At 41.3% G+C, this 22,819-nt stretch overlaps 1 protein-coding gene across 3 annotated transcripts in view; it reads right to left on the reverse strand.

The window, feature by feature from the left end:
* The window catches only part of TBC1D14 (TBC1 domain family member 14), a 75,457-nt gene extending 55,725 nt beyond the window's left edge, over positions 1 to 19,732 (reverse strand). Inside the window, exons 1-3 of one of the 3 annotated variants that reach the window (XR_012649701.1) lie at positions 19,363 to 19,381; positions 16,205 to 16,464; positions 13,100 to 13,835 (exon numbers count right to left, since the gene is read on the reverse strand). Coding sequence is in view for 2 of the 3 variants with exons in the window: in XM_075022639.1 (XP_074878740.1) it covers positions 13,100 to 13,835; positions 16,205 to 16,289 (821 nt within the window). In the remaining variant the exon portion in view is untranslated. Of the gene's footprint in view, positions 1 to 13,099; positions 13,836 to 16,204; positions 16,465 to 19,362 lie in introns of those variants that run through there. The other 2 variants (XM_075022647.1, XM_075022639.1) reach the window with 2 other exon arrangements.
* Between the last annotated feature and the right edge of the window lie 3,087 nt (positions 19,733 to 22,819).

The raw sequence follows: 22,819 nt of genomic DNA on the forward strand, positions 1-22,819 counted from the left end.
GAATGTTCTCTGGTCTGATTTCTGCAGAGCTTTGCAGTACATCAAGACAACACCACAGGGTCCTAATAAAACCACTACTTGAGACTTCTGGACTGAAAGTAGACCCTTAAAATATGCAACTCCCTTGGAAGGAAGTAATGATTTCTGCCATATATATATCAGAGCAAATAATTCATAGCAAAAGCTTTCATTTTTCTGCTGCCACAGTACAAAAAGGAATTCCTTTCCTCCCATGCTTACACAGCTCCCTAGGATTTTCAAAAGAAGTACTAAGCAGTCTCACTTCTGAGCAAATATAATTCACAAAAAAAAAATTCCACTCTAAAAGGTAACTTAAGGAGATCTTACCTAACGAAAAACACTGGTTAACAAGGAACAAAAATTCTCTATTTGAAAAAATAGCAAACAGTTCTTCACTCCAAAGATGAGCTCAGAAATCCTAGGGTAAAAGGTCTCAAAGTTTAATTACAAGTGTTTTAAGATACAAAAATTGAGATCTTGAATGTAAAAAGGGTTGACACATCTTAAAAGAAAAGATCACATGCTGATCATTGTCTCAGTCTCATTGTCCTCTTCACAACCATTAGAGGACATCATGCTGATTTACAACAGGGATATTAACAGAAATATCTGACATGATACATCATGTCTGCAGTATCATTAGTATGGAGCCATTAAAGTGTCATGGATTACATTTGCATTCCTATTGAACGCATTAACTATTTTACACTAAGTGTCTGCAGCTGCTTATTTTAAGAAAACTAAGAACAGAAGTTAAATTGAGATCACATTTCAAAGAGAAAATTACTTTTGCACAGTCCCCTAAAAACAGTACTTGGCACCAGACGGCTGTTTAACCTTGTTATTTTAATTGAGCTGTGGAGAGGAATTACCTGCCTGAAGAGAATTTAATTCTAACTCCAGAGTTAATGTTTACATACATACAAATAGCCTCCTGTGATACAGGAGAAAGACCGAACAATCTTTTGCTTGAACATATGCATACTGCACCATTACTGTATACTGATCTGCCCAACTGCCTTTTTTGTGGGGAAGAGAGGAAGTCGATACCAACAGATAATTTCAGCAGTGTCAGGAAAACCTTATTTTTTAACAAAAACTTAAGAACCACTTCATTTTGGTTCTATAAGCACTGCTAAGATAAACTTACTGAATAGTTGCCATACACACATACTGCACATTCATATATTGCCAGGATTTATGTAGCCTTGTGTACTGTCATTGTTAGGCTGACGCCTCAATCAAATAATAATAAAAAAATTAAAAAATTAGAACCACATCAATAACAAGTAATCAAACCAAAACTATCTGTACAGCATCTATTACAGCTTTTTCAAGTTTATCCTTTTAAACAAAGTCCTGCACCACCACCGAAGCAGAAAGCTTATCTAGTTCAGTATGACCCTCTTTCTAAAAAAAGACAGGAAGCCTGTAACACAACTGCCAGCAACTACTGCCAGGCGACAAGTTCATAGTGCTGCTCCACAAGCATTGAAGTATTCACTTTTTCCACATTTCAGCTGTGGTTTGTCCCAAGCAAGGTTAGTCACTTACGTCAAGTCACCTCTCAAAAGGTCATCCCTCCCCACCACTCCCCCCAGTTCAGTATACACACTTATCCACTAAAAGGAGCAGAGACAGTGCTGTCATGGTTCCTGCTGCCAATCTACTCCAGATATTAAAGTCAGCTGTAAGCCTTTTCCCTGAAAAGTCTCAAAGTCTTCTCTAGCCAGGCAGACTCAATACTGTGCCCCTCAAGATACCTCTAAAGTTCAGTACCATGGGAGTCAAGGACAGGTGGAAACAAGAAAAAGAAGGACGGGCTTCAACACAGTACCTGTCATTAGCGTGGAGGTGTATGAGGCAGACACACATACATACACCCACTGATGCCTGTCAGCGTGAACAGTCCGTCCCCCCCCCCCACCTGGGCTTCCAGGCAATGCACAGTATTTTTCTTCCCCAGAACTCCCAAGATATACCAGTTGCCTGACATAAAAGGGTACAGAAGCTTAGGACTTAGGAGTTTTCATGATTAGAGTATTTGGGTTCTTCAGAAAAATCTGAAATTGATGATTTTAAACTATTTTGCTGTTGCTATTTTGACATGGCTCCTTAGACAAAGTTCCACAGTACACAAACTACTGGAAAGCAGCATGAAATGATAGTTCCAAACAAAAGAAAAGTGAGATGGCATATGCTGCTCTGTGGTAGACTACTTTAACACTGACCTAGCATAGAGATTATATTTGCAAATCAATGGGTTCCTTACTCTTAAAAGAGACAGTTGCTGTAAAGAAACATGCATGAGAATTAAATAGACACTGACCCAACTCATGCATAGACTGATCCAATTTTTTTATCTGCATTTCCCAAAACAAATTCGCAATTGCAGGTAAATTTTTGTTACAAGTGTTAAAAACACATACAACGTTTCCTGCTCTCAAGATGCATGCTAACATCCAAATTGTAATTAGTCTTTCAATTAAGAAGGTTATTTTCAGAAGACAAAATAATTGGAATAGTCATGCCAATTAACTGGAAGGACTTATCAGTCTCATGAGTAGAGCAGATGAAAAACAAGAACAGTGAATAAAGTTCAAAACGTTCAGATTTTGTAGAACAAAATTATCTTGAAAAACAATTTCAAATGAGTATCAGATTCGCATGCATTCTTAAGAAGCAGGAAGCAAACAGACACAAGTCAAAGTTCATTTCAGCTACTTCTGGAGGAAGATCCTGAAATTTCCTGGTAACTCTAAACTACATGAGGAAAGAGCACTAAGGTCTTAAGCCCCTCAGCCTATGCAAAGGCAGTCATACTGTGTATAATGGACTTTAAAGAGTTTGACAGTAAGCAGTTACTAATCATAAGAACAAGGTAAACCCATGTCAAGCACATAAGCACAGTGCTACAAGGCATCCAGAAACCTACATTGAAACATTTTAAGTAAGGTACAGCACCTATTAAGCAAAAAATATTTAATAAAATTTATCTTAATATATTTGCTGCATTGTGAGCAAAAGTGTCCAGCCACCTGACCTGGCATGGCACAAATTCAATTAACACTATCTAAGAAACATTCTCAAACTGTTACAGAGTTCAGGCAAAAGGTATAACAACATTGCTTTCTTCTCATCCTTCAATGACCTTTTGTATGCTGTACTAACCATAACCTTCACAACTTACCCTCAACAAACACAAGAAAGATTCTCACCTCCAGATGTTCCAAATTTGCACTCTGGCCACTTAAACAACTTGCAGAGGCACAGAAAGTAAACCCTGAAAAGTCAGTAACAGGAATTTTGGTTACCTGATTAGTGGAAGAACAAGACTCCTGACACATAAATCATGATGACTAGGGAACTGATGGACTTGACAAGAAATTCTTGTCAGGAGACCTACCAAAATCTCCTGCAAAGCCCTGAATATACATTCTCCATAGGTAGAAGCTAACAGTTAGTACCCATGACCAGGTAACACTGGTTTCTAGAAATAATTCACTAGATGCAGTGATTGCCAGTTCTTGCATTCTCCCCTCCCAATCCCAGATCACCTCTCAGTCAATCTACACTTTTATTTAAAAAAAAAAACAAAAACAAAAACCCCAAAACAACCAACAGAACAAAATATCATCAAAGAAGTCCAAGTATTTTGGGTATGGCAAAGAATATTCATCAACAGGTAGAAAGTTAAGCTTTGAATAAGATTCCAAAATCACACACAAAAGCAGGATTTGCAGAATTTCTCTGGGCGATTGACAAAGGTCAGGATAAAGGAAGAACAATGCTTGGTTTATGGATAAACAAAACCAACACAAGTAGGGCCAGACAGTCTAGAATTTGACCTACCTATGAAAGAGGTAACTAATGGCAAATCATGTTTTGTAAATCCCTATCACATTTTATAAACAAAGTTTTCCAACCACTGACATTCCAGTATGTTCAGTAAGAACTAAGAATAATCACACTTTACAGGGTAACAGATACCTGCAGGTCTGAAAAAAGATTTCTACAGTTGAGGGAGACAGTAATATAAGTTAGCAGTACAGGACACCTGATATCTTGCAACAGGGTAACTTGGAAATCTCTCTTAGATTTCGGGGAGAAAAAAGCAGGATTTGATAAACTACTTATCAAGACTACGGTGTTCTGCATTTACTTTTTTTCTTAGAGGGTAGCCCTCATTTTAGGGGAGAACAAAGCAGAGCTGCCTCCACTGAAATGTCAAAGACATGAAAAGATAAATCAGACAGTAATCCTGCATGTGTAGGAGTTAGGAGTGGTTGTAGCAAACCAAGAACTATTTTGTATGTGGATGATGGGCTCTGCTAGCCTACCACGTGAATGCTGCCAAGTTCTCAGAAACAGGAGTTTCAGCAAGTTAGGAGTCTCATACAAAGGCAACATTTGGGTCCAAGTTCAAACTATTAGAGTCAACCAGCTATACATAATGGTTCTTTTCTGGCTCGCAAAATTCCCAGCTATCCCAGTGTTATCAGAATAACCCAAAATTCTATTCTCAGAGTCTGAAAGCAGATTTCTTCATTGATCTGAAGTACTATTACCACATAAATCAAACATGGAATGAATACATGAAATATCATCCTATGCAAAAAGCTGAACCCAAGTCAGCAGTTAAGACCTTGCAGCAATACAGATTAAACATGGACTGGGTTATGTTAGCAAGATCAAGAGGAAAAAATGATTAAAAGCTCTTGCTGGTACCCATGAGACTCTACCTGTAACCAGTTTGGGGTCCCTGGATGGAAATAAAGAGATCAAAAACTGGAGGAAGTCCAGTGGATGACCATTACGATGGCTGGGTGCTGAGGTCTACGACATACAAGTGGGGATGCTGAGAGGTGGTTTCATTTAGCATGGATGACCATTCTCCAAGGTGTAAACAGAAAAAACAAGAGGCAAAGCAGCAAGCTGCTGCAAGGTAAATTCCAACTGGATAAAAAAAAAAATCACAGTGGTAGTAGATAAATCCTGGACCACGTAACCTATAGAGTTTGTGGCAATTCTAACCTTGGATACACTCACAATTGACCGGACAAGGTCCTGAGGAACATGATCTCGTGCTGAAGTCAGCCCTGCACCGAGCAGGAGGTTACACCAGCTGGCTCCAGAAGTTGCTTCCAACCTAAACTGGTTTGTGATTCTGTACTTGCACAAGGCTGCAGCTCACAAAGCGGAGTCCAAGCACTAAGTAAATATCATGTCTTACCTCATGATTGTTACCAAGTTCTTGTGTTTATTCTGTTAGTTGTCAATGTAAGGTGTGAATGACTCCTTATTTACCAGAGGGTTTTTTTCTTTGTTATTCTTACAGTAAGGCTCAAAAACTTTTGACACACTTAATGACTACAAAGAGAGGCTTAATATGGATAGCCCCTTAAAACAGCAATGTAACTAATGCCCAAATTGAGATTAACAGTTCATAAAGAAGAATTCATAGATTTCTTTCTTTTTCCTGCCAGTAAACTCAACATTTAATAGAACTCTGAATATCCAGAGCAAGGCATAAAAACACATATTCCTGCTCCAGAAAACCCACTGTCTCCATATACTATTTCTGTTAAACAAGTATTCATCCATACATAGAATTTTATTAACAGACCACTTCTTGTTTAAGCCTTTATAAAGATGTTTAAAAACAAAACTTAACATTGATGCCAACTTCTCCACAGATTACATAACACAGGAAGGGAGACTATTAAAAAAAAAAAAACCAAGGAGAAAGAATTGGTATTTATTCCATCTAATTTCACCTTGCTCACTGCACGTTTCAGAATCTCTAAGCATACATAAAATTCCCTCACAATGTTGACCCTGAATTAAGTATTCTTTACAGAGTGATTTTTTAAAATCATTTCTATACTTGCAATAACTTACAACAGTTGATATTGCTGATAAGGAAGGGAGGGAACAAAATCAGCTGAACATTAAATGGTATTTTGATTAGATAGTGTCACATGGCAGCGATCATGCTGATATTCTCCCTCTTCCCCAGTGCCCATCCACTTCTTCTCACAGCTCATTTTAACAAAGGGAAAAGTCAGGAAAGTTCTTGTGAATTAACTGAAGATACAAAGACCATCTGACCCTCTGACCCACTAATTCACTAAACCTTCACATAGACAATGAATCAGAATGAAAACAGACCTTACTTTATCTGAATTAGTTCCTGGAGTTTTGTATACATCTATCACAATGCATGTAGTTCTTACTGTTTCTATTCAAAAGCAAGCATGTAGAATGCGTAGAACTGAACAACCATAAGTTTTCCAAAAGGCAGCCTCACACAGGAGATAAAGGAGGGGGGGCGCGTAGGCAAAGCACTATAGCTGAATGCTGCAAGCAACATACAACACCCATCCGTGCTACAAATCTCACTCCCTAGCCAGTGCAAGACTTTTGTAATGCTTCCCACCAGCCACTACAAGAGAAAAATACACATTTGACTTTATTTAAAATAATAACTGGACTACATCAAGTCCTCACTTTCTGCATAATTTTGTACCAAAACTCAAAGTACTGCTGAGCAAATTTTCATTAGCTTCCATAATGAACAAATAACTTCAACAAGCCTCTTAGTTTTGCTGTTGAGTAACTGAAAACAGTCTGACACAAACAAGACTTTATTTAAAGCAAATTTTATCTGCAAAAGCAACTTCCCTTTATTCTGAAGACCTGCATCTCAAATAAGATTTAGTGCAAAATTTAAGGAAGAACTAACAGAACAGTAATTCTAAACAAAAGTTACATTATTCCACACATAAAGGGAAAATAGGGATTAAAATTAATGTGGACAGTTTCAGTTCAACACCTGGTAGAGAACAGGCCACATGTCAAAGTTCAAAACTTCATACACTGAATTAGAGGACGGAAATTCTGAAAACTGTATCATACAATTTTCAACCTTTATCAAAAGAAAAGGCTATTATCTTTGTAGAACTCAAATTTTGTACCTATGGAAGATTTGCTTTGACAGAGAATATTTATTTCAGAAAAATTCTGCAACTTTTCTTTTGTTCTACATAGAGACATGATAGTATGTACAGATGAGGGGAGAACCACTAGTCTTTCATGTCAAGTAGACAGAAAGTGGCTTTCAAATTAGTAGTATCCAAAACCATATTGTGAAGGCTGAAGCAACCATCCGATGAATATACCTGAACACCTCATGGGCTCCTGAAATACTGTTTCCATCTGTTAATACAGATCCTCAGTGCCTATGCTGCTTGCCACACCACTGAAACGTAAGCTTGGTTGCCCTCCTCCCTCCCCAACCCTGTTGGATGCCCATTATTGGCAACAATTAGCTCAAAATGCACCCAGACAGAGTAGTGGGGAGGAACTACTGCAACCAAACTCCTCTTTTCCCTCCAACAGTAGAGTGAATCCTGGGGGGTCAGGCAACCGCAGCACTGGGGAGTCCAGCCTGCCCGCAGGGCAGTGAAGCAGCCTGCGTTGGGTATCCATGCGGCTTCCCTCTGTCCCAGGCTGGGTTTCTGGAGTCCTTCCTCCCACCTTCTGGACAACTCCACCTGCAGCTCAGCTAGTGTTTGTTCATTTGTGGTTAAAAGCAGTGTACTCATGTCCTCCCCCACAGCACATCCAGCTCTTTCTGTCCCTCCTCCTACACACTTCAGTCCTCTTCTCAGCCTGTCTCCTCCTGAACAGCCTATACTCAATCTAATAGGCTTCATTTAACATAAAACATGCAGAGGAGACAACATCATATATAAAATTTAATATCTCAGATGACTCAATCATAATTATTTTCATCCTTTCTCTTCCCTTCTGTGGTCAGTGAATTCCCTTTATGGGGAGAAGAAAGTGAGGAATCGACACTATAATGCTCCTTGTTATTTGACCTTCCTTTTAACACCAAAATGAGAGTGTTCAATAAGCTGTACTCTCATTAAAAGCAACAGGACATCATGAAAGGGTCCTATTCATTAACACAGGTGACTTATCTATGCTATCGATGGACCTAATTCCTAAGTTCAGAACTCCGAGTTATGTGTGACCAGCTACCTCAGAACATATGTGTGTGTATCTGTGATATAAACATATCAAATTCACATGATTTCAGACTTAATGCTGAAACCAGTAGCTATTATTTTGAAACTTAAGCCCTTTTTCTTATCAGACTACAAGTAAGGCCACAGTCTGGACTAGGTTTGTGCTTCTATGTATGGTATAGGATGCCAATCCTGCTCGAGAAGCTTTCTCTCAGAAATACAGAGACTCTTTGGAAACAGTAAAATGAAATATTCTTCTTAAAGCCCTTTATTTCATGTGTTGTTCCTAATCTCCGTAGAAGTTTCCTGAGATCCTGCTACTTAGAACATTTGGATCAAAAACTTCTAGGAGCAGCCTGAAAAGAAAGAGGATCCAGACTCCTGGAAAAATACACAATATCCACAGCAGCGGACTAAGTAAAGATTCTTAGGATTCTCCTAGTCCATTACAAAGGAAGGTAACTGCATGGCTTATTATTTAACTGAACATAGTTCTAGTCCTTCTCATGGTCATGCTGCATGTAACCATGAAAAGCCTCATCCTCAGTCTCCAAAACGATAAATGAAAAGTACAGCTTCTACAGTGAAATCACAATGGTCCTGATTCAGCACAGCTGTTTAAAACCTGAACATTTAAAAAGTCTGTGTTTCAGCAGTACTATACAGAAGCAAAGTCCAAAGGTAAAACTCACTAACCTACGCTACTCTGGGTCACTAGGGCAAAGGGACAGACAAGTCACCACTCTTTAGTCTCCCAGCCAATTGTTTGCTCATACTATTTCTCAAACCAAGTTCCTGTGTATATTCGAATGAAGGAAATTAATTCAAACTCATGCTTTATGTGAAAGACCTCCGGCCTTTTAGAGCTGATACAAGTACACATGACACTTGAAAACAACCAACATGTCAGGTTTCTTTGTCAACAGTCAGCTTTACAGCTGCTTTCAGAAGCAATAATCCATTTTCATGTGCTAACCTGGAGCCTAATGAGAGCACTAGTACTCCACCTGGCACTGTACCTGTGGTGCCTTAAGCTCTTCCAAGAGGAAAGCTATGCATAAACAAGCAGGAAAGCGGTCTCTTTTTCTCACTTTGGATCTTCCTGCCACACCCAAAGAGGCATGTAACAGCCTGAGGAAACAACCAGACCTTTCAGAGCCTGAAACTGCTGAAGAGACAGCAACTGAGCCAAAGGAAACTTTCTTCACCATAGTGCTCAAGAAGGCAGGGCAGGAGCACTCCATCCCCAAGTGCCCTTGAAGGTGCCGGGACTGACAGGCAGGGAGCCAACAGGGTTCTCCTGTCTTCAATCCCCTCTACAACTCAATTTTCAACTGCAGCCCCAAGCCAACACCAACCCTTTGTAACACACCACAGATATTGCCACAACTGATATGGAACACACAATCATGTGTAGGGCATGTGCACACATACATACGATCTCGCAAGGAAAAATAAATCTAGAGAGTGCTAAGAAATAATTTTACATTCCAAAGCAGGTGCTTCTCTAAGCATTTTCTTGATTCTGTAGAAGATATACCCTTAACTGATACGTAAGCAGCTTAGGTGCATGTGATCAAGCACTGCAGGCATCTAATTTTTGTCAGTATTATCTCTACAGGCAGCCACAAATCTTAACTGACATATCCAGAGCAAACTCTGTCTTGAGAAGTTTGGAGAAACTATCACATTCTCAGATGACAGACGGGGTTCAATACAAGCACAGCTGCTGTTTCAAGAAGCAAGGTTTCTCCTTTTACCAAATGTCAACAACTTAGGCAAAAACTAAGCTGATTCATCTTCACTCTCAGTGGTTCAAAACCCATATCCCATTACTCAGAGGAGCCCTCAAAGAGCTAAACCTGCAGATTAAGGCTGAGAGCCCCTGCACTGCAACCTTACTCCATGACCATCAGGCTGCTGGAAGACAGAAAGGCTGTGTACAAACCACTCAAGTGCTTGTTCTGCCACGTTGTACACAAATGGGCCAGCCACTGGCCAAAGCAATTTGGCTTTCTCCTGCCATAGTTCATCCGTGGTTTTCAAAAGGGAAGGTTTACGCACTTAACCTGCAAGACTGTGAATCTCAAGTGAAACTCCTTTCAACACAGTGAAGTGCTAAGAACATGCTCCTCTCTGGGACTTTGTTTATACCTACCACTGCAGCACTTTTTACAAACTACTTTAAGAAGCTCCCTTCTCAGCAAGCTGGTCTTCAAAGATACTATTCCAAATGCCGCTTCCTTGTCTAAGACTGTGCACAAACCCTGGCACACAACGCAGGGTGAGCTAGGTAGCAAGGCCCCTAGAAGTCAGTTACTTTCAAACAAAACACTGCAGGGCCCGAGTTCATTTACTGAAGTACTCATTTAAGCCCTGGGAATCCAAAGAGCCCATAGCAACTCCAGGGAACAGGGACTGTATGGGATCACTAGAAGAAGCGATTACAATCCCATGGACAGCAGATTGCAAATACCATCAAAAACTAGCAACAGCATGTTTTGATCCTTAACAATGTTGACAGCATAAATATAGACAGTATTTCCTGTGGCACAGAAGGACCTTCAGAAGCTCCCTGCTTGTCCAATACCTGTGAAACTCACCACCAGGTCACACAACATAAGAGAAAGGATGCATAAAATATGGGTGTGTGGTGTGCAAATATAAACAAAAAGTGAGCAACTCTTGTTTTCAAAACAGAGCAGAAAGTGGATATTAAAGGGAAGGATATTAAAGGCCAGGTTACAGACAGAGGACCTGGAACTTCAAGGCCAATCACCTAGTTTGAACTTAATCCTCTTATTCTCACGATGACATCACATGGTTACCAAGATTACTTGTTCCCCATTTAAAAGGCAGTAAGGACAGCCTTTGTTCTGTGGAATTCAACGTACCTGAAAAGATTCAGGTTAAAAGGCTCAGCCTAGTGAGTACCACCGTTTCTTTAACACTGGCAAAACCACTAGAGACTACACTAGAACAGAATTTGGACAGATGGCTTTATTTTGTTGGATGAGGAAAGTTGAGAAGCGGTTAAACATCCTACTTTGAGCAGGGTCTAAATGCGCCTATTTTACTGTGCTCCCTCCAGGCTGAAGGACAGCATTTGTTTGAGTTAGCATTTGTGCTACCAGAATGGGTAACAAAAGTTCATGCTTTGAAGTGCTGAGAAGCCTCCTGCTTCAGAATTAAGTCTGGTTCCTTGGCAACAAACAGACAGAGGTCCACAAAAGCTTCAGCACCTCAAACAGGACTGATGACAGAAGTTCTGCTGCACAGTACTCTACTTTAACCTAAGAATAAAAACCAATGAAGGCTTCAGCCAGTTTAGTAGATCTGAAGAAACTGCTTCTCTTAAGCTTTGCAAATAAGGCAGCCTTTCAAAGAATGTCGTTTGCCAATTCTCTAATTATTTTATCAGTCTATGCATATCAGCCTATTCATCTCACGCAAAAAAAAAAAATTTACATGAGGAAGAGATTAGGTCTTCAAAACAGGTTAGATACAGCCAACTCTGCTTGGCGTCTAAAGTTTACTTCTAGAACTGTTTCTTCAAAATATATCATACTTCAGATGTTATATCCTAAAAATAAGAGATGTTATAAAGGCCTTGAATAAATAAAAACAAAAAAAACCACCAACAACCCAAACCCCAAAAAGTAGACTAGTCCTTTTCCTCATTCACCACTGTCACCGGGTAACTGCATTTAGAACACCTTATCGCTCATACAAGGGCTGTGTTTAGAAGAGGTCACATAACTGCTTTGAGTGGCCAATGCTTTCATTTCAACAACTGAGAGACAAAGTGTCAGATGTTCTCATTCCATACAAAAATGAAGAAAAAAGGTATTAACAAAACTATAATTGAGATTCAGAAAAATCATAGTAGTCACGCAAGTGTTTGCCAAGTATTTGTATTTTAAGCTTCATACACTTATATTGATCAATAAAATACTCCATCATGACTAGACCACTTATGAATCCTCAAATGTCAAAATGCAGCCATATGTTTGAGTTAATGACTAGGCTGTGGTGATACTTCTTAATTTAGGGTTAAACTTGATGCATTGTCCTTTAAGGAGGACCATTACTCAATAGTTTCACTATGCAGGCCTGTTTACTTTGTATCACACCTTACTAACCACTATGCCCTTGAAGAACTAAAAGGCTGATAAAAAGGGAACATCCTGCTCCCGAAGGCGCCAAAAGGCAGGATGACTGCCAGAGAAACATGAAGTCAGAAAAACTGCAGTAACTAGGGGAGAGGTAAAGGCAGCAGGGGGAGATCGCGACCACTGACTCAATTCAAGACTAAGAAGACTTGCCTCCCCACACTTGCAAGGAGCATGCCTGCTAATCTACATTGCAAGCGAGGCCAATTTAAATATAACTAACCAATAGTAGATGAGAGGGTGACTACTAACCAACGAACGTAAATTTCGGCAGGTTTTTACTAATCATGTAACAGAATAAATATGTTGTAGTTCTTTGGTGTGATGTGCTAGCTTTGTGGAATTATCACCTAGCACCCATATTTGCGCAAACAGGAAATAAACATTCCAGCTCCGTGTGTAAGACTGGCTTATTGCACACCAGGTATCGAACCCCGCTTGTGGGACAACAAAAGCTCTTTAATACAGTATGGATCTTACCTATATTTACCTATTTATGCGACATGAGATTAAGGACTTTGGCCAAAATCACAAAAGGCATCACTGGAGAAGCCAGGAAGAAAACCCTTGTTCAAAGGAAAAACACCTTGTTCAGAACTCCTTTTACTGTAATGTAGAGGGAATCTTTTGAGAAGATTTAAGATGCTTCCATATATCACAGAGATAATACAAAGTGGAATTCAGAGGCCTTAGTCCCTAACAGTATTTGCCTGCCTACTTGGAACAGAAAAAAATATGTTGTTAATACCAATTTAAATTAAAATAGCAAGCTATTATCTCTTTCAAAGTAAAATATCACACAATACCTTTCTCCTATGATCTTACTGGATCTCGCTGTTAAAATACAAATATATTTTATGGAAACATTACCTGGCAAAGAAGTTCGTAAAAGGTCCCAATATTTTTCGTTTACTGTCCACGTCTGTCTCTTGACAACACTCCTGCTGGCTCTGATCATTGGTCTCTTTAGTGGAATTCAGGGTAACATCCGAGAAGTGCGCCTCATCAGTCTCAAGATTCACAATTGCACTTGAACTGCTTGTGACCACAAAGTCCAAAATGTCTTCATTGCTAACCGATAAAGTTGTTGACAGTTCTGTGCTAAGACTAGAAACACTACAGACAGAGATATCATCACTTCGATTCAGAGTTTTTGAAGTTGGACTATAAAGTTTGACAGTGTCATACCCAGTTCTTGGGAAAGTAGAGGATTTTCGCACAGCATGGTCATGTTCAGAAGTCAGAGAATGTGGAGGCACATAAGACGGCAGTGTGCACGCGCTCTGAAAAGCCCTGTCAGGCACAATTTCAGGTTCTGACTGCTTTCTCTTCACATTTAACACACTGCAGTGAACAGGCTCTGGATTTCCTATTTCTAGAGTTGGAATACCAGAATCCACTGATTTAAGGCTATGACAATCTTCTAAAGCACTGGACAGCTGACCAGGCCCATACTCAGGCAATGAGAGAGATCTTGGGGTCCCGGAGTTCAAGTTTTGAAGGCCCTGGATTCCGCTGCCCACTCTTGCATCCAGAATTCCCAGAAAGCTCAAACCATTTAAGGAGTTGGATAAATTTACATCAGTTGTCTTGGCCCAACTGGTAACTGGTTAAAAAGAAAGAAAAGACAAGATTATGAGTTTGCAGGAAGGTTGCAGTTTATTCTTGGCTGTTTGTTGTTCGAGTTTGGTTTTTTTTTAAGTACACTCAGTCCTGTCATAATTTAGGCTTTTAATTAAAAGTTATTCATCTTCTTTTGCACATGATTACTATCCCTTCCCCCTGCTTGAACAAGCAGGACAATGGCAACTTAAATTAGGCTTCCAGAAAATGTCAAGCATGAAAGGCTTTTCATAAGCAGGTTGTGTGCCAGTGTTTGCTTCATATACATCTCTGGAGAGTGAAATTACATACTATAAAAACTGCAGTACTTTAATGTTCCATATCAATATTAAGACAAATATTTGAAATTTATTTTTATACAGTCATAAATGCATATTTACTGATGTTGGGGAGCTACAAAACTTGTTTCCATACACTTGGACCAAAATTCTGAAGTGTTCATTTAAACAGAATTTCTTAGCGCTCTTCTAGAAACCATAAAACTGGTAATAAATTTGTCAGTGAAATAGAATGCATAATATATCAGTTTTGCATTAAGCAAGAGATGCAAAATCTGAAGAGCTTTAAAGCTATTCATGTAGTCAACATTTTGACAATATGCATGATGCACTTCATCAGTGCACGTACAGTAAAACTGACACTTGCAAATGCATTGTATTTACTGCACTCAGGGATCGCTATCCTTCATATTTGCAATATACATTCACACTGTCTCCCCAGGGGCTGCCAGCAGGTTAGTTAATCCAGCCAGTGCCCCACTTCCAGTCTAAATCTGAGCGACTCTCAAAGACAGGGCAGTCGAGTACAAGCTGCAGATTAGATGCACTGTCCTCGTGGGCAACTGCAGCCTTTCATAGAACTGGAACACCATCAGGACTGCTGCCCTGGCTCCCAGAACCACTACCGACCCTTTAAAACTCTACCTGGTTATTACTGTGACATTACATACATCCTCTCTTTCTATATGAATGGTTAAATTATCTACAGCTCTGCTGAAGTTTGCAATGTAATTACTCTGCAGCAGTTGGCAGAACAAATATGCACATATTGCTTCAGTTTCTTCACTCTGAAACATTCTGGGCTAAGTGTGAAGGAGTGAAGAATGCTCCTTCCATCTTGCAAACAGCTTGCTTTCTAGACAGATTTTTTTCCAGGTCCTGAAGCCTGGTCTCCTGCCTCTGGTCTCCTATTCTCTCTCAAGTGTAGCACTTAATTAAAGCTGCCAGTTGTCCTCTAGGAGGTCCTCCCTGCATTCTACTTTTAAAAAACCCCAACCTCCCCTCCCCCTCAAAACAAAACAAAACCCAAACGTATCATTTGGGAAAACTGGTTCCTCCCAGCAATTCCAAACCACTGGCTAATGGCACCCAAGCCCTGCCAAACACCAGGGTTTGATGTACTGTCCGTTCTTAGATCTGAGCCCATCAATACACTTTGGCACTGTGATACTGACAGGCAGTAAGTGACAGAAAACACATTTCAAACATATTCCGCTGGTCTAAACTGTAACAATTTCTTCCACAAGCTTTCAGTCACATGAAAAGTTAATGAATCCAAATGTACTTTTGTATACTATACCAAATCTTTAGCTTACTACACAAATGCTATTCACTAGTTGATCTGACACTCCAGTTCAATCCACTCCTAAGTGTAGGGAAAAGTCAAGCAGAAACAACCCTGGATCTTTCAGACCTTTTCAGAACTTTCTAACAGCCAACTATGTAACCCACCCAAATCAATCATTGCATCAACTGCCTAATCCTTTGGATAAGCAAGGTTTCAAATGTATTGTTTTGACTAAAAATCTTGTGAAGATATACACTTTACTCACTGAGTTGCTATAGCAACTTTTCTTTTTTCACATTACCGTGGTTTGAAAAGTTTACATCCCCTGCAATTTAAAGAAGTGATGCCTTGAGATAGATAGCATACCAACTGTGTACATTATGAACCTCTCTGTTCACTAAATTAAAATTGTAAGGGCCAGCAAAAAACCAAACAAAACCCCTTCAACGACGATCCTTGAGTACAGGCAACAAACTATTCTACTTCATGAAGTCAACTGTGACAGTCAAAGTGTACAAATACGACATAACATGGAGCATTAGACATCATCAGTGTTGCACATACTTGGATCTCTTGCTCTCAGACCTTCTTGCTTGGATTCACTTATTTTTCTAACACAAGTCTGACTGTTTTCTCTTCCCCATGCTCACCCACCCCTTCATACACATTACATTGCTCTTTAAATCACCAGCCCACCCAGCCCCAATGTTAGTCTAAAGCACATACACACACACTATGGAACTGTATAAGCAAGGGTGCGGGCATTTGCTTTACCACAATTCATACTTCTTAAAGCATCCAGAAAACTAAGTACAGAAATGTAATCAGCCAGGAACAACTTTGATGATGTTTGGGTAAATAGCACAAGCATGTTCCCATAATGAATTCCTCCAGTGACTGCCTTCACTTCTGCTCAGTGATTTTCTGGAGTAGCAGCCAGTCCTTAGTTTAATTGCATGCCTCTTCTCGACTAAGCTTACAAATGTAAGCATTCAAGCAGCCTTGGAAGAGCCAGTAAATACAGCAGCTCAAGAGGCCAAACAATTCTGTAAACAAGAGAGTTCAAAGAGAAGTGAAAATAAATTCCCATGCAGGGTACTGAAACTATTTTAACTTGGTTTGTTATTTTTTTAAGCAAGACATTTAAAAGGAAGATATCCTTTAAACGGGCAGCCTGCAAATGCAGAAGCACATAACAGCTATAGCTTGCTGGAGCAAATTATGCAACAACAAGCTACAAGGGTATTACACAGTTCAGCAAAACTATGGGAAGTTTTGAAGTATACCCATCAAGGGCTTTAAATGAAAACTTGAAATGTAATCAGCTGTCAAAAATATACATGAGAACTCCTTGATTCATTTTGCATTAGGTTGTTGTAGGATTGTTTTTAAGGATGTAATGAAGTGATATTTATACTCCTTATTTTAGCTGCCTCACTGGTAAGTGCAAAATCTGACAATTGATGTCAAACATTCTAAGTGTCATGTGCTCCAATATTGGCTTCTTTCCATAAATCATTTATTAACATAACATTATTGCAACATTATCATAATAAACATAGCATTATTAAAGTATTAGTAGAATAATAAACTGAGAAAGAATAAGCATTTTTGTCTATAAAACATTCATAATCCCCATGGGTTACTTAAATACATTATCATCTAAATAAAACTGGTATTTGTAAAGTCTTAATATCCTATGTCTTACAGGAACCATGGTGTGAATATCCCAGAAGAGAAATTACAAGGGAAAGGGAGATAGGAAAACACAGCAGAGGTCACAAGTGGCAATGAGAGGGTAGGTACATATTATTTACTCATTAACTCTTCCAACATAGGTGCTAAGGGGCACCAGATAGTTTTGTAGCCAGGTTCAAAATTAACATCAGGACATAGCTATTCATGCAAAGGGTACCTGACCTGCATAACTCCTTGCCACAGTACACTGTGGATGCCAGAAATTTACATGTAAGCTCAGGGAATTAAAAATGACTGAGGATTCCTAAACAAACTCAGGAAGCCCCTGAACTGCAAGTGTCAGAACTTCATAGAAACATCGACATACATTAGCCCTGCTTTTAGGCCCTCTCCCAGGTAAATTCTTCAGTCTGACATGCGGAGGTTTGGTCCGTCCCAGTATAGCTGTCCATACAGCCTTACATTCCCCAGATTCTGATCGTGGCATGCAAGAAGACATGTTCTGACAATTACCAGAGGCTTTAAAACAGATTTTGACTTTGCGTATCACTCAACCACACAGAGGGAGCAAGTCATATTTGATTATAATTTCTAAGATCTAGAATAAAATGGCTTTTTAACCCATTTTAATGTAAAATCTAAAGAAAGTTAACAGCAATGCCAAACTACTAGAGTAAAACAAAGATCGGAAAGATGCCAATTCAAACCATGTTATTCCAAGTTTGCTGTGAATTGCAATGCAATTTAGGCAACGAACTTGTTTAGAAGGAAGCGCAAGACAACTATCTACAAAACAGGCTTCAGAAGGAAGCACAAGACAACTATCTACAAAACAGGCTTTATACCTTCTTGCCTCACAGGAATGAGAAGAGGAATGGTTTACATATACTGCTCAGTTCTCAAAGAGTTAACTTCTCAATTTTTATCAGATGCCTTGTCTCTTCAACACTTATCTCTGACAGCAATTTTTTTCGTTATTAAGCATTTAAGAGCAAGGAATTTCCTCAATTACAGAGTTGCAGCTGTTTTTCTCTTCTTCAAGGAAAAATATTTTTTAAAAATTAACAGTTTACACTCTCCATGCATTTGACTATTTTTGTTGCATGTACCAAGAAACACATTGCTGCTATGAAGTGCAACTGCAGATGACCTCAGTGCACAAAAGCACCAAATCCCGTTTTGTTTATTAAACATTTCTTGGTTCAGATTGTTTATGTTCACGCTCTAACAGCCACAGCATTGCCAACAGTGAAGAATTCCTGAGGCTACAGAAGTCTAGCTTTTGACAAAGCACAAGATACAGCTATTAAGGCTACATACGTAAGTACTACCAAAACTTTAATAGCAAAAAGAAAAGAAACAAGTTGGGATTTTTTTTTTTTTTTTTAATTAAGAAATCTTCTACCTAACTCCTTGCTAGCGCCCTTCACAAAGTGTGAGCTTCACGAACCTGGCTTCTGAGCAGAGTGCTTGCAGAGTGATCATAAGCAAACCATTCACCGCTTTTCCACTTTTTTGCTATGTCAGGCAGGCAATATAAATGACTCACAGCGTTCTTCTAAAGCCTCTGCTCCAGAGGCAGTTTACAGGGCTTTCCCCCGCACACACCCCAATATTACTGAAAAATGCGAGGCCACGTCAAATTAGCAGCAGCGTCACGAGAACTTCAGCTAACGTTAGCTGTATTTTGTTTGGTCTTTGGGGATCGCCTAGGAGACTTCGACTAGAAAGAGAAGCAGCGAGAGAGACGAAAGTTGCTTGCTTTTCACGGACTTTGAGGCTGACCCGACACTGCGAAAGTTTCCTAGCTGCCGGCCTGCCCTTAAAAAAAAAAAACAGCAAAAGAAACAAAAAAACCCACAACCGATGCCTTTCCCCAGCGGCTCGAGGAAGCAACGCTCACCCTCCTCTGCGGTCTGTAAACCGCTCGGGGAAGACTCCGGCGGAGCCCAGCTGCTCCTCCTAACTTTTTAAGGCGGCCACGGAGGGGCAACGCAACCGGCCGCCCACCCCTCCGCAGCCCGGCCGGCCCCCGGCGAGCCCCTCACCGGTGCGGTGCGGGGGGTGCTCCCTCCCGCCCAGGGCTCTGCCCCTCACCACAACAGGTGCCAGCAAACCCCCCCCCCACACACACACACTGCCCCGGCCCCGAGCGGGGGGCCGAGCCCCGGCAGGAGCGCAAGCCGCCGCCCGGCCGGCTCTGCCGCCCGAGGAGGAAGAGCCACGCAGAAACTTTGACGCCTCACCGGGGTAGCGCTGCCCTCCGTCGCTCTCTGCGCGCTGGGCCATGCCCAACCCGCCCCGCTGCTGCTGCTGCTGCTGCGGGACGACTAGGAGGCGGCTGGCGGCTGCGGCGGGCGGTCCATCTCGCTCTCCGGTGCCCGCGGAGGAGCGGCGGGTTCAGCGGAGGTGAGGCGGCGCAGCCCCCGCCCGCCGAGCGCCGTCTCCGCCAGGCGCAGGGCCTCCCATGGCGCCCGCCCCCGCGGCGGACGCGGCGCGGTGCGGCGCACACCTGGCTGCGGGCGCAGAGGTGGGCTCTGCCGGCGGGACAGGTGCCGGGCTCCTCCCGGGACGCTCCGGTCCCCGCGGCTCGGCCTCCTCCTCCTCCTCCCGCCCCGCTGCTGCCGCCGCCGCTCCCCCTCCCCAGCGCGGCGGTGAGAAGCGCCGCCCGCCGGGGAAGGAAACGCCTGCGCGGTGGGGAGGCGGCAACCGGGGCTGGGCGCCGGCCGCCATTTTGAATCACCTCAGCGCGGCCGAGGTGGGGGGCAGCGGGGAGGGCGGAGGCGGTGGGGTGGTCCCGGAGAGCGGAGCGGGCTGGAGAGCGATGGGCTTTAACTGAGGGCGGGCGTTCAGAGGAGGGCAGCCGCTCTTTCGCTGCCGGGCGGCTGCAGCAGCCCGTCCTGCGTTACTGCTAGTGGTAGCGCTGGGGGCCGGGGCGGCCGGGCCTGCGAGGTGGCGGCTCCCGGGGGGGAGGAGGTCTGCGGCTTCCCTTCTGTTCCTGGTGCGTTTACGAGGAAAACAGAATTTGGTGGGTTTGGAAAGTTTGGACTGCGGAAGGTCTGGGGCATCGAGCGAAGGTGTATCCATAGCTCTGTGGAACTGACCTGTAGTGCCAAAAGTGGAGGCTTTAGGGTGGTGATTGCTATTCGAGCATGTTTGATTAATCTTTCCATTCTCTTATCTTTACCTTCCATCTTCTGCCGTTTGCATAGAGAACCTATCGTGCACACCCCTTCTCTCCACCCCCACGCTGAAATCAAAGGAGTTACGAGCAGTCGGTACCTTACAGGAGCAGAGCTCTCATGCTTCCTTATCATCTTTGAAACTTGTTACTGGTTTTTTCTGGAAAGGTCATATGCGCGTTGCACCCAGACTCAGTTATCATGTCTCTAGAGTGGTAGTAAGATAAAGTTGTCCCTCATCTTAACCGAGGATCTAAGTACCTGCCTCTCATCACCTCACATCTCTTATGTCTACCCTGAAACTGGAAATGTTGAGCGCAGCAAATGCAGAAATATCTGAACTTGTGTTAATGTAATTAGCTCAGTATCAAGAAGAGCAAAGCCACAATTATTCAAGCTTTGATACAGGCAAGTTGCACCTGAATAGACCGCGAGAGGCTGAGGTAAACTTGTACAGAAGTACTTGGCACCATGACCCCACTGACACCAGTTCCATGCTGTCAAGATGAGAATTAGGTCATTATCAAGATGAGAACTAGGCACTGAACACTTACCATCGACCAAAAATTGCACCTCTGCAGATATTTTCTGTGACTGGGTCAGAGACTGATAAATACCAGCGCTTATTCTGCTGGATTTCTCAGATGGGTATCACCGTAAAACAATTAAGATTGGCACTAATTTCTCCTTACCTTTCTTTGAAAATCACACCTCTGCAAGACAGCTTGCGTATTACTACTAAAGTAAATAAAAGCAAAATGGCTTTGAAGCACAATGAACTTGTTTATATGCAAGAGACATACTATTTTGGAGCATATGCTGTCACTAATTCCTTTTTCAGTATGAACGTTTGCCTTCTGTTTTTGAGAGTGGGAATCAATTCTTCTGCTGGAGCGAGCAGAAGAGTGTATTGTCGTCATGGTATTATCAAACTTGGGTCAAAGTTGTTGGGTTACTACGGTAAATAACAGAATGGAAATACACGGTCGTGAATTCTGTAAGTCTGCAGAGTGTGTCCAAAGGAAATAATGATACTCCCATCTTCATAATATTATTTAGGCTGAAGAAACTATTAGAAAAATATGCTGCAGGAAATCTTTCAGCAGTAGCAGAATGTAGAGTACAGCTGAAAGTTTCAAATCACACAAGGAGTTAGGCGCTTAAACACTTTTTGAGTCAGCACTTATTTAAGGATAAAATTTTGCCTAACAATCATAATACCTTTGAGATCCCATTCTAAGTAAGTAAGTGATTTATTTTAGTGGATATTTTCCATTTCCAACCCACAGATGACTCTTCAGCTGGTAGGTTTTTTGTTACCCACTCACAACAAAATTCTTACTGTTTTTTGCACTGAAGAAACACAGAACAACTAAGGTCCCAACGTGCTAGGCAGCATAAAAATAACCAGGGTCAGCCACAAAATGTTTACAGAAAATCACAGCCTAGTCAATATTAAAAAAGTTATTGCATGTGAATGACTGTATATAACTCATGGAAAAGGGTAAACAGCATTCCTGGTTGTTGTAAGCTGTTAGCAAAAGCTGAGGTTTTGCATTAGCAGTTAGCATCAATTCTGTTAAAGCCACCTCCATCCAAGATAATGTTTCTGTCTGCAAGTATTGTGTATTACTATTCCTGTGTATTGGTAAAAGCCAAAGGGCTGACATTATGTGACTAAATACAGCATCACACCATTAGCTCTCATGAAAGCATGGCATGTCCTAATTATTAAAAGGAAACAGAACAGGTACTACCAGGTACAGGAAGGATAAATGCATAACTAAGTGCAAAGGGGACCTTTAGTGCCTTTGTTTTTCAGCTGGGCAAAATTTAAAGTTCATCCAGAAGGGGACGCTGAGAAATCAAGTCTTCCTGGTTTAACAGATGGGTCATAAGTAAATCCTCAAAAGTGTGATAAGAAGTTAGTTGTGGCACTTACTCAGTGTGGTTATCATCAGTCCTCTGCCATTGAGAGTCAGGTAAACCTGTAAAATACTTAATTTTGTAAAAATTCTTGGGACACAATCCTGATGTTTTGTTCAAGAGTGTCTTCCCGTGGCTGGTGTGTAGAAATGAAGCACTACATAAAGCAGCTTCAAATTGGCAACTGATGTTCACCCCATGGGCAAAAAACCATCTATGTGGTCTAATAATAGATTAATGCTAGAGAATTTAATTTTTTAAAAACATTCAATTCAAAGGCTCTTGTCATACAAACTCATAGTCATGCCAGCAGAATTTGATACCCGTTTTACGGTTACTCTGCAAGAAAGCATGAAGAGTTTGTGCTGTGTTCTGCCTCACTGATTTCTCGAAATACACTACACATGAAAAAAGTATGCAAAGTAATAGTCCTTCCTTTGTTCCTTTAGAACAAGGTAGAGTTAAGAAACAGAAATGCAAGCTTCCTTCCTGCTTCTTATCCCTGTAGACGTGAGAGATCATTCTCTGCTTAGGCTTTCAGTTCTGTTTTGAAGCTTCAGCAATTTTGCAATTGATACAACTTTTAGGTTTTTTT

The sequence above is a fragment of the Buteo buteo genome, chromosome 1 (genome assembly GCF_964188355.1).
Source record: "Buteo buteo chromosome 1, bButBut1.hap1.1, whole genome shotgun sequence".
In the NCBI taxonomy this organism is placed as follows: domain Eukaryota; kingdom Metazoa; phylum Chordata; class Aves; order Accipitriformes; family Accipitridae; genus Buteo; species Buteo buteo.